This window comes from Anser cygnoides, chromosome 25 (assembly GCF_040182565.1).
Source record: "Anser cygnoides isolate HZ-2024a breed goose chromosome 25, Taihu_goose_T2T_genome, whole genome shotgun sequence".
Lineage (NCBI taxonomy): Eukaryota > Metazoa > Chordata > Aves > Anseriformes > Anatidae > Anser > Anser cygnoides.
Window position 1 is genome coordinate 4818960 of NC_089897.1, and position 16701 is coordinate 4835660.

Here is a 16701-nt window from a genome sequence, read left to right on the forward strand (position 1 = left end):
TGAAACAGCAGAGTGCTGACCAACGTGGAAGGACAACTGACCAAACCAGGATAAAAGAGATTTTTCTTCTTGCTTTTTGACCACTTGCAATTGTCTTTAAGTTTTGTGTTGGTTTTACTCGTGGTGGTCTCAGCTGTAAAGGTGGGAGGAAGGTGGCATTCCCTTCGAACAAGGTAGTGTCATTTCTGAGCTGGTCTTCGGTAATTTACTCATAGCCGTCATCCTCCCGTGCTGCTTTTTGCTCTCTCTGCTCCAGCAGTCGCCTAACAAACCTTTCCCATGGCATTGCTGTGCTCCTGCTGGCTTAATGGTGTTCACACACCAGTAACAAAGTAAACACCATTTGAGCACTGCTAGAAATGCTGGAAAATGAGTTCTCCCGCAGCAAGGTCAATCACTGTCGCAGCGACTCCTCACCAAGGTTGTTGGGAAGAAACACAAAGAATACAGGAATGAAGCATGAGTTTCCTATCTGTGTCGAACAGGGTGTTCTTTCTGAAAAGCTTTAGTTTCTAAAAAATGCACAAAAACATGTCCTTTTCAAGTTTGTACCTAAAGGAAGAGTAATTTCATGGCTGTAATTAAGGGAACCGGGGCTGCAACTGCTCTGGCTAAAATCTGCAGGCTGAAACACCGCTGGGTGTGCTCTCGTTATTTCTGTGGGGGGGTTTTAGGTCATGTAGGTAGTCGAGAGGACACAGTGATGGGAAAATGAGCAGCCAGAGATTAGAGAGGGACACTGTTTTACAGCCTCTGGAACCGGATTGCGTGGGGCCCCTGTGCAAGGTAAAACTGGGAGGCGTTTTGGATGGAGTTCTGCAACCTCCACGGAATATTCCATAGGAAGCAGTTGGGAGGGAGAGCTTGGCACCGAAGCAGAGGAGAGCGCGGGGCCTCCGTCCCTTCTGCGGGAACAGCGAGGCCTTGTTCCGTGAGGACCCTCCCGTCGTTCTCCTGGGGTTCCGCCGTGTTGCACCTCAGGCTGCGTGTCAGCAGTGCTGACAGTGCCTCGGGTCACTCTCAGGGTTGAGTTTTTTCTCTCTCATTCCGCTTTTGGATGAGATCTTTTGTGAGGCTGGGCCTGGTCCTGCCGAAGTACGGCCTCACCCCAGCCACCTCCGCTGGCATAGCGGGGCTGGCAGGCCGCAGAGGGGGGGATGCGAGCCCCTTCACAATCTGCAGATGGGTTTTGAACACCAAGGGAGCATGCAAGACTGCTAAATGGAGGGAAATGAACCCAACTTTAGAAGAATTATTTTATAAAGGCTTTCTTAGCTGCCTTACTGATTCTGAGTGGATCTGTGGCTGCCAAGTGAAATAAATGTCTTGGTAATTCCTTGGGGGGGTCTGAGGGCTCAAACTCCCTTGCTGGCTTCAGCCCTTGGGACATGGTGGCCGAGGGGCTCTGCAGAGCCTCTGTGCTGGGCACGGCGTCCAGAGAGGGGAAGAGAGGTCAGAAATGGCTGAAAGACGAGCTTGTCGCGTGTTGGTTTCACTGGGTGCATGAGTGGAAAGATTTTAGACTGCTGCTTTTGTGCACAGGTTCTCAGACTGGCAGGGTTAATTGTTGGGCTTAGCCTTCCCGGTCTTTATTCTCACAGCTTTCTGCTCCGGGCATGAGTGTAGTAGGAAAAAGCTACTGGAAATTAGAGTCTAAAATCACTTCTCTGGATGAAAGCCAGAGTCCTAAAAGGCAAATTGGAAACATAAGAAACCTGAGTGCCGCGCTCATCTGGAACAATAAACACTTCTTAATGAAACAGACGGAATTTACAAAACCGCAGCCCCATCGCCTTTGTAAGTGGAGGGGGACACCAAAAAACAGCATTATTGTATCTTTGAATGTTGTGAAGAAGCTGGCTCCAGAGGCAGAGCAAACAAGAGGGGAGCGGAGCCAAAACCAGATAACCGCGTGCTTTGGGGAGTCTGGAGCAGGGCGGCTATCACAAGCTGAAAACATGGCCAGGCTCTTTTCCCCCTTGCTGGTGGCTGAGAGCTGATAATGGGATTTGTGTGAGGCTGACCACAGACTTACCTGAAACGTGTGATTTGAGAGAATTCAGCATGCCTGGTTTAGTGATGAAGAAGTTCATTGCTGAGGTTCAGCCTGGTTAGACCCTGTGGCCGACTGCTCTCATCTCACTGTGTAACTCGAGTTGTTGATCGGGGCTCCTCGGGCAGCACTCAGATGGATTTACACTATTTATTTTATTTTTCTCTAGCCCAGCTGCTACCTGGGTCAACATTGGAAGACCTAATTCTTGAGCGTATGCCCTCCCAAGGAATATTTTTAAAAGCTGTGGCTCCTGTTTGGTTTTCCAGTCCTTTTTGGCTGGCTGTTGCACTGTAGAAGCTTCCCATAATGCTGGTCGAGATCTCAGGACGAAATGGCTTATCTTCCCTTCCCCAGGAAGAGGAACCATGAGTCTGTTCCCCTGAGAAAGAGCTCTGTTTCCATGGCTGTGGTGGAAAGCTCCTTTAAAGTAATTAGCAGCTGAAGTCCACTGGGGCCATGTGGTTGAGCTCATCTCCATTCCCCTGATACCAGAATAGAATTGGGAGCTGGCATAATCTATATTTGGACTCAACCAATAGCAGATATTATTTTAAAGTCTTAAAAATAATCCACGTGAATTTCATATTGATTTTCCTGAGCGTATATTCTTCCTCTGCATAACATCAGAGCCCTACAGGGACCCAGATCAGTGCCCGGCTGCAAACACAGCGTTGCTGTAATTCTTCCGTGAGCTTTATCAAGGAGGAACCGTCGGATTTGGGGCACGTGGCGCAGCTCCGAGCGCAGCACAGCTGCACACAGCGGCAGGCTCGCGGTGGCTGTGCTGGATGCTGGATGCCTTTGGCAGCTTCCACAACAGCTCGATGGATAGGGCAGGGGTCTGCTCTCCTGGGTCAGGCAAACCTCACAGGCAGCAGAAACTTCCTTCTGAACAGACGCTTAATTTCTGAAGCAGCTTGGAATCAGAGGAGGTTTCTCTTCTCGAACGCCGATAACAAATCCTGCTTGCCAGCCCAGGGAGTTTCATTTAGCTGCCTTTCAAAAAGCAGATTTTTGCCTGGGACACGTTACTGCTACCCAGTTCTGATTTATTTTTTTAATAAGGTGCTAATTTTGTCATTGTCATTTCCATCTTTGTACACTTGAATGGCTGTCAGTGGGTTTATGACTTAAAAAATGTGAATGTGTCTATCACGCAGAGATCAGGTAAATGCTGAAATTGCAAGATCCCTAAATATAAATATAAGGATCCCTTAATTTAGGGATTCCCCTCTGAATCTTACTGCTCCCACCCTCTGCTACCTAAAGAAGCAACACTTTATCCTACATCCCATGCTCTCTTCATAAACTGTTTTGTGGTAGGTGTAAACTGTTGACTACTTATCTGAGCCCAGGTGTTTAGTGAATTGTTGTTTATTCCCTTCTATCTCCTAGAGTGTGAGCCCATAGAAGCAATAGCGAAGTTCGACTACATTGGCAGGACTGCACGAGAGCTGTCCTTTAAAAAAGGAGCTTCTCTCTTACTCTATCAGCGGGCCTCAGATGACTGGTGGGAGGGACGCCACAATGGAATTGACGGCCTTATTCCTCATCAGTATATCGTCGTTCAAGACACGTATGTTACACTTTAAGTCCATCTGCAAGATGGGCTTGCCTAAAATCAGGTGTGGAATGGAGTATTTGTGTCAAGGTGTTGACACCACAGGGGGAGAGTTTGTCCTTCAGCCTTCCCTGCAAGGAGGGGATCCTACTGAAACAAGCAGAGCCCCGCACAGGCGTAGGTGTCCACTTACGTTGGAGGTCTTCAGCTTCAGTGTGACATAAAAACTGATCTGGGGCTGCCAGCCTGCTGAAGCTGCAGAGCTGAGATCTCCTAGCTGCTTAAAGGCATCAGGCTCTCTCCTTTGAAAGATGTGTAATGATTCTTAAGAGAAAGACGTTAGCACAGTGCTGTAGTCTTGTATGTATGTTACGCAGTGCTGTATTTGAAGTTCGGTGCTGTTGGTCCTGTTTTGGTTGTGATTTCCTTCCCTCCTCCTTCCTAGTGAGGATGGTATCTCTGAACGATCCAGTCCGAAGTCTGAAATAGAAATAAATTCTGAGCCACCGGAAGAAAAAGTGACTGCTAGAGCTGGTGCCAGTTGCCCAAGTGGGGGTCACGTCGCAGATATTTACCTTGCAAACATCAACAAGTAAGAACAGCCTTGCGTTATTTTACTTAATTGTAAAGATCTTGGTGATGAGTCCAGTAAAATATTTCCTTCCCCGAAAAACGTTAATGAGCACTTCCACCATTTTTCTGTGCTTTTGCCTCCTCTAACTCACTCATGTTTTGCTGTCCTCTTCTGTCTTTCACTGATGTGGCCAGTGCTTATTTAGAATCCCACTGGCTTCTCTTCCCCGTCCCCAAGTGCCATCTGTTCCTGTTTTCCCAAATATGTTCTCTTTTATAAGCTAAAGATACCGAGAAACGGAGGGCAATAGTGGAATAAGTCCTTGTAATCGTGTGTTGCCATTCCTTGTTGTGTTCCTGTGGTTTGTTACATCTCGTTTACTCTTAACACGCTTTTTTATGGGGTGGGGGGACAGCCTTTCAGAAACTAGCACCACATTTTGTGCTAAATGACATACCTTAAGTCCCACCATCTGGCGTTGCCTGTGACATTCTGTTTCTCCAGCACTTCTCACCTTGGGTTACTAACCATATGCTTGCAGTGAAACAGCACGTCTCCCTGTTGCTCCAACTTTACCTGCTCAATAAGAAATTGTTACCTTAGCCAACAGTCGACTTACCAGCTTAATTTCCCAGATTTTTATTAAGAGACTAAATTTCTTGATCTTTAATTATTTTATGTTAGGTTATTCCCCAAATCTTTGATTATTTCATTTCTATTAAAAAAGCCTCACCTCTGTATGTTGTGCAGCGAAGGTATTAATATGATAGTTACAGTTCTATGGGAGTGGATATTTTTAACCTTTAGTTAGTTTAACAGACTGTAGCAGGTCCAAACCTTTAAAGAGGATATATTTCTGTTAATGTTTTTTTGAGCTAATGTCCTACACAGAGCCTGGCCCTTAGTTTATGGGAGTCAGCAGAGCTCTGTTGATATCACTAAAGCTATACTAGCCTGCCTCAGCTTGGGATCTGTGCTTTCTTTGATATTTACTGTATGAGCCATTGAAGTATGCCATGCTGTCAGTTATGGAAAGATTTATATAATGAGCAGACCTTTGCAGCTTCACCATCTGCTGATTTTTGGTAGCATTAAATGTAGTGTTTGTAAGAAGCCTGGGTAATGTCCACTCCAGTATTTTTCCCTTTACTAGGGAAATTGATATTTAGCAATAGTAGCATAAGACTCATTTTGTTGTTTTTTCTTTAGGAATGAATCTTCTGACCTATGTGTGAACAGACTTGGGCAAAATTAAATCAGATGGTTTCGCAATGACAGTTGTGCCACCCACTGAATTATTATTTGGATGCCAAAATCCTACTGGAGTTAACAGTTTCTTGCAGTTATTCATGGGGCTGGTGCTATATATAAATGGATCCTTCCCTGTATAATGGATGCCAAGCTTCAGACCTATGGCATAAAGTATTCTGCTGCGATGGCCTTTGTATAATTCGAATGGAATCATGCTGTCAGACCTCATGGTGCTGGGGTAGAAACTAAATTGTTTGGACCAGCTTTATCCATTTGACATATTTTGGTTTGTCTGTAGCCCTGTATCGATAATACCTCATGGTCCTGCTAAAGCAATGCAAAAGAAATCTCTGTTACCACCAGCAAATACTGGAAACGATCGTTAACCCCAAACTATGGGGTTCTTTGCTTGCCAATCTCTGAAAATAATAACTTGATGCCTTGGGCCAGGAGCTTAGTAGACTTATACTGTGTCCTCCAGTCAAAAATTGTAGCTCTGCTCTTCAAATGTAATAAAAACACATCATCAAAACCTGTTGATGGCACAGAGGGTTTTTTTTGTTCAAATATAAAAGATTTACTTCATGACCAAGTTAATTACATTCCATCCAAGCTTTCTGTTTTTGGTATGAATGTGCACAGCTGCCAGACTCGTGTTATTAGACGTGTTAAATGGAATGGTTTATAACTTTACTGTTTCAGAGTGACTCCTAAAAACCTGGGTGTATTTGTAATCTGGGCATCTTTATGTCTCTTCCCATTGTCCTCTGTGTTGTTTTGGGGGGATATCTTCAAAGCCCGTTACGTGTTTCTGCTTTTATTGACTTGTTTTGCTTTTGTGACTGAAGGCAAAGAAAGAAACCAGAGTCAGGCAGCATCAGAAGAGCCTTCCGTCAAAGTGACAGCCATGGACTAGGTAGCTCAATGGCAGAACCAGCCTCCCCAGGAGCCATAGCCGGTTCCAGACCCTCATCTCAGCCCATAATGAGCCAAAGTCTTCCCAAGGAGGTTCCAGACAAATGCTCCATCAGTGGCCACAGCAGCCTCAATTCTATCAGCCGACACTCATCTCTGAAGAACAGGATAGACAGCCCGCAGATCCGGAAAACTGTGACAGCAGGGAGGTCAAAGAGCTTCAACAACCACCGGCCCATGGACCCTGAAGTGATTGCACAGGTAAATGGGAGAGCTTTGCCTTCAGCACTTTTCTTTTACAGATTTAAAGGATGGTGGTGGATACAAGTAAATGTTACAATGCAAAGTCCAAACTGATTTCCTATCCCTTCCCTTCTAGCAATGCAATATTATCTTATTACACTTGAGTTTAATCTTTCAGCCTCGCTTTGTGTTAGCCGCTGAGACTGCTTTCATGAGTGAAGTTAAACAGGCAGGTCCTTGCTCCATAAAAACTTGGCCCTGTTCATTACTCAGAATTCGGTTTCAACAATAAAAATGTCCACTTCAGAAAGTTACACAGATTCCAAAGCTGTCAGCAAAAAAATTAAACAATCATAACTTCAAGACATGAGAAAAGTGAAGTATTTAGTGTCGATTTTAAATTCTTCTGTCAGTTGTGCGAACTTGCCTGTGGTTAGACATTGGAAGCATATGTAGTAGTACAGTCAAAATAACAGCAGGCTGCTGAGTTGTATGGTGCTCACAGTGCCATCTTTATACGCCTGCAGGGTCCGGTGTGATTAGAAACCAACTCTGAACGTAATACTCCCCTAGATTTCATTAGTTATTCATTTAGACAAGTGCCATGAAATGGGGGCAGGCTACCAAGGCATGTACAGCTGCACTTCAACATCACAGCGCTCTGCGTTGGGACTAACTCCACGTACTGACCGTGCAACAAGGAAACAGTCTTCTCAAATTCTTCCTGTGCAGCTTTAAGGGAAAGCTGTGCTTATTATTTTTCTTAGTCTTCGCTGGTTTTGACGCAGGCTAGTCTGTTACACATTCTTCATCTCTGTGCTGCGCACATCTCCGCACAGAACCTGTTGCTTCCCTGAGTTTGTGACCGTAGGCTGCCACAGCAGCGACCTGTTAACAGAAACACAAATGGCGTCTTTGCATCTGCACCTCGGTGACTTCACAAGTAGAGCAGAAAACAATTGACAGTCGGACGTATTTGAAGAAATGACAGCTACTAAAGGGGGGAATGATGTAAATGTTGCAGATTCCCGTGTTCTCTGAAGGATCTTCCCTTTCTCCTGTTCCCAAGAGTTAGATGTGTCTGCACATGTATGCTTGCTATACCAACTGTTTTCAGCATGTGATGGATCTATCTAAAGCCAAGGAATTCCTGGGTCTCAGATTACAAAGTCAGCTCCGGGGGGACCTGACTTCTTCGCCTCTTTTCATTCAGCAGTCTGTAGATTTCTAAAGATGTGGGGAAGAGATGTGGAAAAATTAAACTACGTTTTTATTCACAAGACAGCAACATCAAGTAATAAATAAGGTCCAAATAAAAATCTGCAACATTCTGATAAAAAGATGTGTTTTGGCCTCCTGAATATCTTTACCCCATATGTTCCAGTGGAATCATAATATACAGTTCTTGTCTTCATATTTCATTGTCCTTCCAAGGCTTTGGTTGACATAAATCAGTTTTTGTTTTTTCAATCAAGCTCTAACTGAAGTTGTTCTGTCTCTTCTTCCTGCCAGAACGTTAAGTCCATTGTTTTCACTGGAGAAGTCTGGGGAGGAAAAAAGAAGAAGGGGGAAGGGGGCTGGGGAGACCTGTGTTAAATTAGTTTTTCTTAGCCCTGCAGTATCTGTTCTAACACCATCTAACAATGATCATGCATTTTACATATTTTTCCCTAACTTCATAAGTAAAATCTGCCTGGCCTCAAGATAGACTTGGAGGTGTCGGATTTCTGTCTCTGGTTTCTTCCACCATTCCTTGACTGATTTACCTTCCCCACCCCCTGAAAAACCTCTAAGGAAGCTAAAAAGCTGCAGCCAAACTGTGAGTCACAGAAAGGCTAAGCTCCTCTGCTCTCCAGTGAGTTCTGTGCACCAGTGGGCTCTGCAGGCAGGCTCCAGCAGACATGTAGGTCCTCATAGAGCCGAGAACAAAAAAGCCTATTTTTTTTTAAATAACAAAGGTTTTTTTGTTCAGTTGTTAATAACTGTAATATTTTATAAGAGGACAGAGAAGTGTCAACTTGAGCTTCTGTGTATGTTTCTGATACTTCTGTGTTTTTTAAAACATTAAAGTTTTGCGTCCCATGTAGTAACGCTCCGGGAAAGTAAGGCTGCTTGGGCGGCAGGGAGACTGATGGGGCAACATCACACGAGGATTTCGGCACTCAGTGTGGCCCATCAGCAGTGTCAAAATCATCAGGCCCTTGTTTCCCGTTCTTTAAGAGTTTGCTCTCCTGAATCTCACCTACCCATTAAAATACAGGAGTGGATCCCAGCATTTTAACAGCATGCTTTTGTGTTCGTTGCTGCACGTTGGGCTTGGAGTCAGCTTTGAATTCCAAGCAGCATCTGGAAACCCTGGGATCAGTAAGGGACTAGATGAGCATCAAGAAAGTGTTAGCAATTATATTTTTTTCCCTGCTTTTTAACTTCAGTATATAATGGTATGTAGCAAGTATAGTTTGTCATGAGTTTTACTTTGGCACCTGAAGGTCATCAGCCGGCTAATTGATTTGAGCGTTGGTGTTTACAGACTGAAAACAAATATGTAGTTCTTCAAGACTGACTTTCATCTCTCTATTTATGTATCTGGCTTCTGTGACTGACTCGGTTTCTCTTTTGTCTTTGCAGGACATTGAAGCTACGATGAACTCTGCTCTGAACGAGCTGCGGGAGCTGGAGAGGCAAAGCAGCGTCAAGCACGCGCCAGATGTTGTCCTCGACACCCTGGAGCCTTTGAAAACCTCTCCAGTGGTGGCCCCCACCTCCGAACCTTCCAGCCCTCTGCACACTCAGATCCTCAAGGACACTGAACCAGCTTTCCAGCGCAGCGCTAGCACCGCCGGCGACATACCCTGCACCTTCAGGCCAGTGAAGTCGGTCAAAATGGCCACCCAGGTGAAACCTCCAGCGACTCGGCCTAAGCCTACAGTTTTCCCCAAATCAAACGCCACAAGCCCTGGCGTTGCCTCCTCTGCATCTCAGCAGCCTACTGACAAGTCCTGTACTGTCTGACAAACTTGATGCTGCACTGTGGATATAGCTGTATTGTTTCGGATGAAAAGACTGTGCTAAAGACATCACAATTCCTATTTAACTAATTTTTGAACTTCAGCTGAAGGTTAGTTGTGAACTGCTACTTACTGCTGGGAGCTCTTCCTGGGAGTGAATTAAGTGGTAACAACCTCGTCCCACGTACCCGCATCAGTGATGTTTGTAAGGCAAAACGCTTCGTGCCACGCTTAGGAAATCCACTATCGGGTCACTGTGAAGCTGAGGAGGAAAACACAAAATAGTGATGAGTTGGATCTTGGTTTCTTGTTGATGCCTTGTTCAAAGTGTTTGGCCACTGAAAGAAATATTTGGTGGCATCCTGTTCTGAATACTGGTGTAGTGACTTATATATTCTGTGTTTCATTTATCACAGGGAAACAATAGGATAGATTTTAGTCTATTGCATGTTTTGGTGCCACTAGTTACGTGGAGCTTGGACATGCCTGTTTCTTGTGCATTATTATTACGTCGCCCGCTGGTGCCACTGTGGTTAAGGGTCTGTCTCAACTTCCATTACATCCTTGGGTTTTGTTTGTTTGCTGCCCCGTTCCTCCCCGCTGGGCCAAAGCTCTTGGCCGTCCAGCCTCGTCCTTTAGACGACACTTGTCATGAAAAGTAGTTTACTCTGGAACGCTCTTAGATTTTGTGGAGTTATATGTAATATGTGTCTGTGCAAATATAAACAAATATGTTCCTGAGGTTTAGGAGCATAAGAGAGAGCCCAGTGGTTGCTTATGGACAATCTAGCTGTTTTCCCCCTTTTTGCTCTCCCATATTTAAAAACAGCTTTATTGTTTTCCAGTGTAATTTTCGGCCCGTAGGCTATGATGTGGTGTGTGGTCTCAGGAGACTGAATGTAAAAACAAGTTAACTTCTGAAATCTAGCATACTCTCATGGGAGTTCATTTGCTAACGCACACGTTCTTGTTTTGATCATATATCAAGATGGATCCTTACCAAAATCCCAATTACAAGCACTGTAAGACTTCAATCAGAAGTTCTCAAGCTTTGTATCTTCTCCCTGTTTCTGGCTGCAAATGCCCGGGTCAGTGGCCGTGACCGCTGTGAACTGCTTTAGGGGTCTCTGCTCTTATAGAGTGGTGTAAGAAACGCTGCTTGGGACGGTGACGTGACAGCATGCAGCTTCTGGAGTAGCTTCCCTGCGTGTTCTTTGGTAGATGGCATGCCTTCGTAGGACTCTGCAGACATGTGAATGATTCTTGGTGTATGTATTTATATGGTAGACAGCAAACGCTTCAGCCGCCAGCGGGCTGCATGAACTCTTTTTGTACTCTACTGAGAATTTTCCACAATGCAAACATTTATTTAATTTAAAAAAAAAAAAGAAGGCGTGTGCCACTTACAACAGTGAAGAAGATCTCGCGGTCCCACGAGTGAGGAGACTCTGACCCTTAGTTCACCTTGTTGCCAAGGTTTTTTGGGATTTAAAAAGTAGCTGCACATCTTCTGTTTTCATCAAAAAAATTCAGGCAAGGACAAGATAAGAGAAGTTATTTTCCTCTTCCATTTATCTTTTTCTTTTAAATGTATGGGTTTCCCACACTTTAGCTTCCTTGTGACTGCAATGTCGTTATAATTGGCACTTAGTAATTTAAAAACAAGCAAAACTTAACTGAGAACAATTTCTTAAATGTACTTTTCTGACTGGTTGAAGGATGTTGCTTGGAGAAATGAGCAGGGTTTTTACTGTGTCCCCATCCCTCCCCCACACACATACCCATCTCCACAGCAGTAATATACCCATATTAGCGGCGTTTATTTAAAAGACCAACTTTCTTTGTGCTCTTAATTAAGAACCTATGACAACTGGGGGACACCAGAAAGGTTTCAGTGAGAACACTTCTGCGATTCATTTTTCCTTAGCTGATCTGTAGCGGCGGTTCTCCCTGGGAAGCACTGCGGTACGCGCGCGACTGTCACTGGACCGTGCCCTGATCACCTCGCAGGGAAGGATCCCCAACAGCGACCAGCGAACTTTGCTCTCAGGTTCTGATGGACTTCTACCACCAAGGAATCACTTGGTCTTTTGGGGAAAAAGAACTAAACTTGCAATTTTTCGCTCAGGCAGAACTTTCTGGCATTTACTTTACGTAGGGAATTTTTGCTTTTGTTTTGTTTGGTCGTGAGCGACCAAAGTTAATCTGTGTCAAGAGCAGGATCTCTGTGAAATTTACTTTGACTCATTTGTAATGCCTTATTTTCTTTATATTTTTATGCCTAGCATTCACGTTTCTAAGAATAAGTGTCCAGCCACACACAGCACATTTGGAGGAGATGCTCTTTTCTGTCTTCGAGGTCTGAAGTATGAATGGAAATCGAGAGATAAAGACGTCAGGTTACTGTAACAGCAACTGTCTGTATGTGAATTACTATGCTTATCTCTAGCATCCACAGCTCTGGGACAATCCTGTCAAGGGGAATGTGCTTAGCAGCATAAACTGTATACTGAGCAACTCAACTGGAATTTTGGTGTGCACTGTGATTGACACTTAAAACTTACAGCAAGCAATATGGCAGCGTGAAGAACTTTTCCTCTTCCACCTGACCTGGGCCTGTCCAGCCAGCAGGACACGCACACACATGCGCACACATAGGAGAGAGAACGCAAAAAGGAAATTCTAGCTCGTCTGCTTCACTTTGTGAACGTACCAGGCTGAGAGGACATTGCCGTGAGTGTTTTGCTACCGTTCGTTGCAGGAGAGGTGGGAGAGAAAAACTGGAAATAGCAACACCACCCTGCAAAACCAGTGGGCATCTTGTAGAAGAGACCAACGTAGTGTGGACAAATAAGACACAGTGGTTTGCTTGGGGAGGTATCACTGTTGATTCATATCTTCATGTTCAGAAGAAATATTAGCTCTTCCATGGAAATTCTTTCATGACTTTTATGTAATGTATGTGTCAAATATAAAGACAAGAAGTGTTTGATAACTGGAATAACGTATGTCTGTTTGATAGTGCTTTGTATGAACAAAGAGTTCTTGTTCATCAAATGTTGGATTGAAATAATCCAAAGCAAAACTTTTAAAATAAAATACAATTTTAGGTGATCAATCTTAACAGTTTCTGAAGCTCTAACCTTTTATGTTTTATTTCCCTTGTTGGGAATTGAGCAGTGTGCTTTAATGATTGCTAAATTTCTGCCTTTTTAGGGTAATCCAAAGGCTCACAGTTGATAAATTGTAAATTCATTCTTCATGTCAAAGAAACGGGACATGAGCGAGCTTTTCTCATTTTATCTGTACTGGATATTTTGTTGCAATGAAAATGATTAAATAATTAGAGTGCACTGTGACAGCAGGAAGAAACACGTTGTATATGTATGTATTTTGATACCTGTTTAAAAGGAGTCTTTGGGTTTCCTGTGATGAATACCTCATATGTTTGATTTTGGGGGGTTTTGTTGGATTTTTTTTTTTTTTAAGGCAAGATTGTTCTTGCACAAAAGTAGGTTAAGATAACCAAGTTCTCATAAATTTCTTTACAGAATCAAAACACTTCAGAGTTTGGCAAGAAATTCCATCTGTTACAATTCTCACCTTGCACTGGGTGTAGGGCGAGCAGTCGCTCGGCTGTTGGCACGTTTGGGATCCCTCCAGCGATGTTAAGACAGAAGAGGTCACTGCAGATGGAGTTTGCTGCCTCATTTCTTTTCCTTTGTGTGTCAGAACCTCAAATTCAGTGAACGTTGTATAGGTTTTGGGTTTCGTTAAGCATTTGAGAGAGTTTCTTCAAGAGAAATAAATGTCTCTAGTTAGCACTTCAGATCCTTTGCATGCATTTCCCTGGTGGACTGGAATGCTCCGTCGCTTCATGAGGTGTGTGCGGAGGGGATACCCAAGGTCGATGATGTTCTCAGCTGGGCCCAGCTTGCTCATAATGATGGGAAAATGCCCATCGAGGCGATGTGTGTGATGGGCTTGGTGAGATGCCGACCTCCCTGGTCCCTGTGCAGCACAGCGGCAGGCCCGTGCCTTGCGGGAGGCAGCGCTGAGGCTTGTGTTAATTCAGTGGACCAGGTTATGGGGTGCCCACGCTTGGCAGGATCAAGCCCTAGGTGTACAGGAATGTGCTGCAAAGTGTAAATGCATTTACTCGCTCACAAGCTAGGAAAAATGTTTTTTTTTTTTAAAAAAAAGCCAGAAAGAAAACGGAAGCATTTGGGCACTCCCATCACTAATGAGGCTGTACAGAACAGGCAAAATGAGCTTAACAAGCTGGGGATTTATTTATTTTGAAATTTTTAGTTTTCACAAAAATATTAAGCCTTTTTGTGGGCTTATCTCTGGCATTGGCAAACATCCCACAACCACCTTTACCAACGTGAAGCTGTTCTGTAGTGGACTGGTAGCGCCAGAGGCCTTCGCAGAGGGGAGCGATGCTCCCTCGTGCCGAAACGTTCCCTGCAGAACGCTCCCGACCTGCAGGCCTGAGGAAATGCTGAGCACTTACTGGCGGGCTGGACTGAACTTTTGGGTTTGAGTTTACACGTCACTTTCTAAGAATCCTCTCTCCGGATCAGCTTTTCTGCTCGTCTCTTATGTGTGCAACAACCCGGTACTTGAAACGAATACTTGACCCGCTGCCCTGCGCCCGCACAAGGCCCGAGGCGAGGCGCCGGGAGGTAGAGCGAGCGCTTTCCAGGCTTGGCTCTCGGAGTCTATTTTGGTGGACAAAGAGATGCCAAAGCAGCAGTTCAAGGCCTGGAAAATGTAAGATTTTTTTTTTTCTGTTCTATTTTGTGCTTCCTATAACGTAGTTAGAGACGAGAGCGTTGTTTTTCGAATATGGGCCAAAAAGAGGCGAAGGCGGAGAGGGAGGGCAGCTCCCGACTGCGCTAATACTTGATATACCACGCTTCGTACAGGGTAAATATTGAGCAGTTTGCAATGGGAATAATAGACGGACCCTTCATTTTAAAGGCACTGTTGTAACTTTACTTTTGAAGTGGACTTCACCAGCCTTTCTCTCCAGGCAGAGCCCTGTAATTCGAATAAATGAAGTCCGATGGAACTGGACTCGTGAGTGTGCCAAACTGCTGGAGCAATACTTGTAAGCGGCAGGTTCTTTACAAGACCAGCTCTATGTAGCCAAAATAGGGCAATCGTTGAAACCACCTCTGATGCATTTTCAAGAATAGCAGCGATGTCATGGTTCTACTGTAATGTAAGAAAGTTCGATTGCAAAGTCTGGAAACCTTGTTCTTTGTTGGTCTGAAACCTCAGTCCTGCAATAGTGGGCTCAGGCTCGTGTGGTGCGTTGGCTTTTTGGTTTTTATTAACAGCAGTTGTTTGGTGGGATGGAATGTTCTTGCTAAAACAGTTTCCATTGTTTCATGTCTTCTACACCAATATATATATGGTGTATATATTAAACTGTGTAAAATTGTACTTTGTATATATAACTGTACAATATGGAGGTACATCCTTTTTTTTTTTTTTCCTTTTGGTACAGTATTGTACAGTATTAGGAGTATACGTGTTGGAAATGTTAAATCCATACTGGGGCTACAAAATGTATCCATTGTCATTAGCAATAGTTTTGGAGAAATAAATGTTTTGGGTATGGTGGAAATACTGACCTATGGGCGCCAGTAAATGATGTGCGGCGTGCGTGTGTGCGAGTGAGCGCGTGTGCCCGCGAGCGAGCGTGCGTGTGCCCGAGGGGGAGCAGGGATGAGCATCGCCTGCGTGCCCCTTCCCTGCAGCCCCACCAGCCTCGGGCCTTGCAGGGTGTGTGAATTATCGCTGGCTCTGGTAAGTGAGGAAGAATCTGCAGGATCCAGCAATCCATGTCACCATTCACAGCGCCGGGGCACTTGAATAAAGTGGGCAAGGAGCGTGGTCCAGCCTTGCCTTTTCTGGACCCCAAAGCGTGCCCCAGTAATACCAGTGGCGGGGATGCTGGGTGCAGTTTTGCAGCCGAGTGGGGATCCCTTCTGCCACGAGGGATGGGTATGGGTGGTGTCTGCAGCCCCTGGCTCCCAAGGCTCCTTCCTTCCCCAGCGGTGGGCACCTCTGCTTGCCGGGGGGCAGCCAGGAAACGTTTGTGTGCTTCCAGCCCCGCTCCTGCTCGGCCCCCACACACCTCATAACAGGATTCGGCAGAGCATGAACTTGCCTTGCAATGACCTGATTGCAAAACGCATAATCTTCCTCATTTTCCTGGAGAGGACGGGCCTCAAACCCTCTCTGGGAAAGAGGATTTAAGATCGAGATTAGGGATTGGGTCACCGACATTATTACCGTTTTTTCCCCCATCTCCGCTTTTCAGTGTGCCTTTTTCAGAACGCGGCCCAGAAACTGTTGTCAGGGGCTTGTAATTTTGGATTCCCTTTGTTTAGGTTTGAGGGGATTAATTAATTACAGCCCGGCTGATGCTGAATCCAGATGTGCTGTGCTGGAGGTGGGCTGGGGCTGGCCGAGCCCCCGACTCCTGGGGTGCAGCAGCGGGGCTGGGGGCAGCCGCGCGCCCCGTGCCCCCCACCCGGGCACCTCCAGCTGCAGGCCCCCACTTTTTGGGGCTGCTCTGGGCCACCCGTGAGGCTCCGGGATCAGTCCCCTGGGTGATAACGGATCAGAAGGGGGGAGCCCCCTCCCTGAGCCCCCCTTGATTTGCAGGGGGCAGGCTGAGGGGTGCTTTTATTTCTTTTTTTTTTTTTTAATAACCACGAGCTAGGAAGTGGAGGGACATAATAGGGACAAACGATTGTGGTTCTCCAGCAGCGCCGAGGAGGATGCTGTAACACCCTTGCCCCCTTCCGATCGTCTCCTTTCCCCCCCCACCTTCAGCGCAAAAAAGGGGGAGCGGGGTCGGGGCTGCGGCCCCGGGGAGGGCGCGGCTCCCCCCGACCCCCCCCGCCGCGGGGCCGGATCCCTGCGGGAGCTTCGGCATCGGTGGGGCTCTGCTGCCCCCGCCTGGAGCAGGCGCTGATGGCTAAATCCTTCCTCCTGAGCTCCTTCCCTGCTAAAACCCTTCCTCCCGAGCTCCCTCCCTGCTAAAACCCTTCCTCCCGAACTCCCTTCCTGC

The 16701-nt window shown here is 45.7% G+C and overlaps 1 protein-coding gene across 8 annotated transcripts in view; it reads left to right on the forward strand.

Moving 5' to 3' along the window:
- SRGAP2 (SLIT-ROBO Rho GTPase activating protein 2) overlaps window positions 1-15252 on the forward strand; it is a 106386-nt gene extending 91134 nt beyond the window's left edge. For 3 of the 8 annotated variants that reach the window (XM_066983176.1, XM_066983177.1, XM_066983178.1), the window contains exons 20-23: window positions 3452-3632; window positions 4063-4209; window positions 6291-6618; window positions 9229-15252. In XM_066983176.1, the coding sequence (XP_066839277.1) occupies window positions 3452-3632; window positions 4063-4209; window positions 6291-6618; window positions 9229-9612 (1040 nt within the window). In that variant the 3' untranslated portion in view covers window positions 9613-15252. Of the gene's footprint in view, window positions 1-3451; window positions 3633-4062; window positions 4210-5400; window positions 6231-6290; window positions 6619-9228 lie in introns of those variants that run through there. The other 5 variants (XM_066983179.1, XR_010826592.1, XR_010826593.1 and 2 more) reach the window with 5 other exon arrangements.
- Window positions 15253-16701: the final 1449 nt, after the last annotated feature.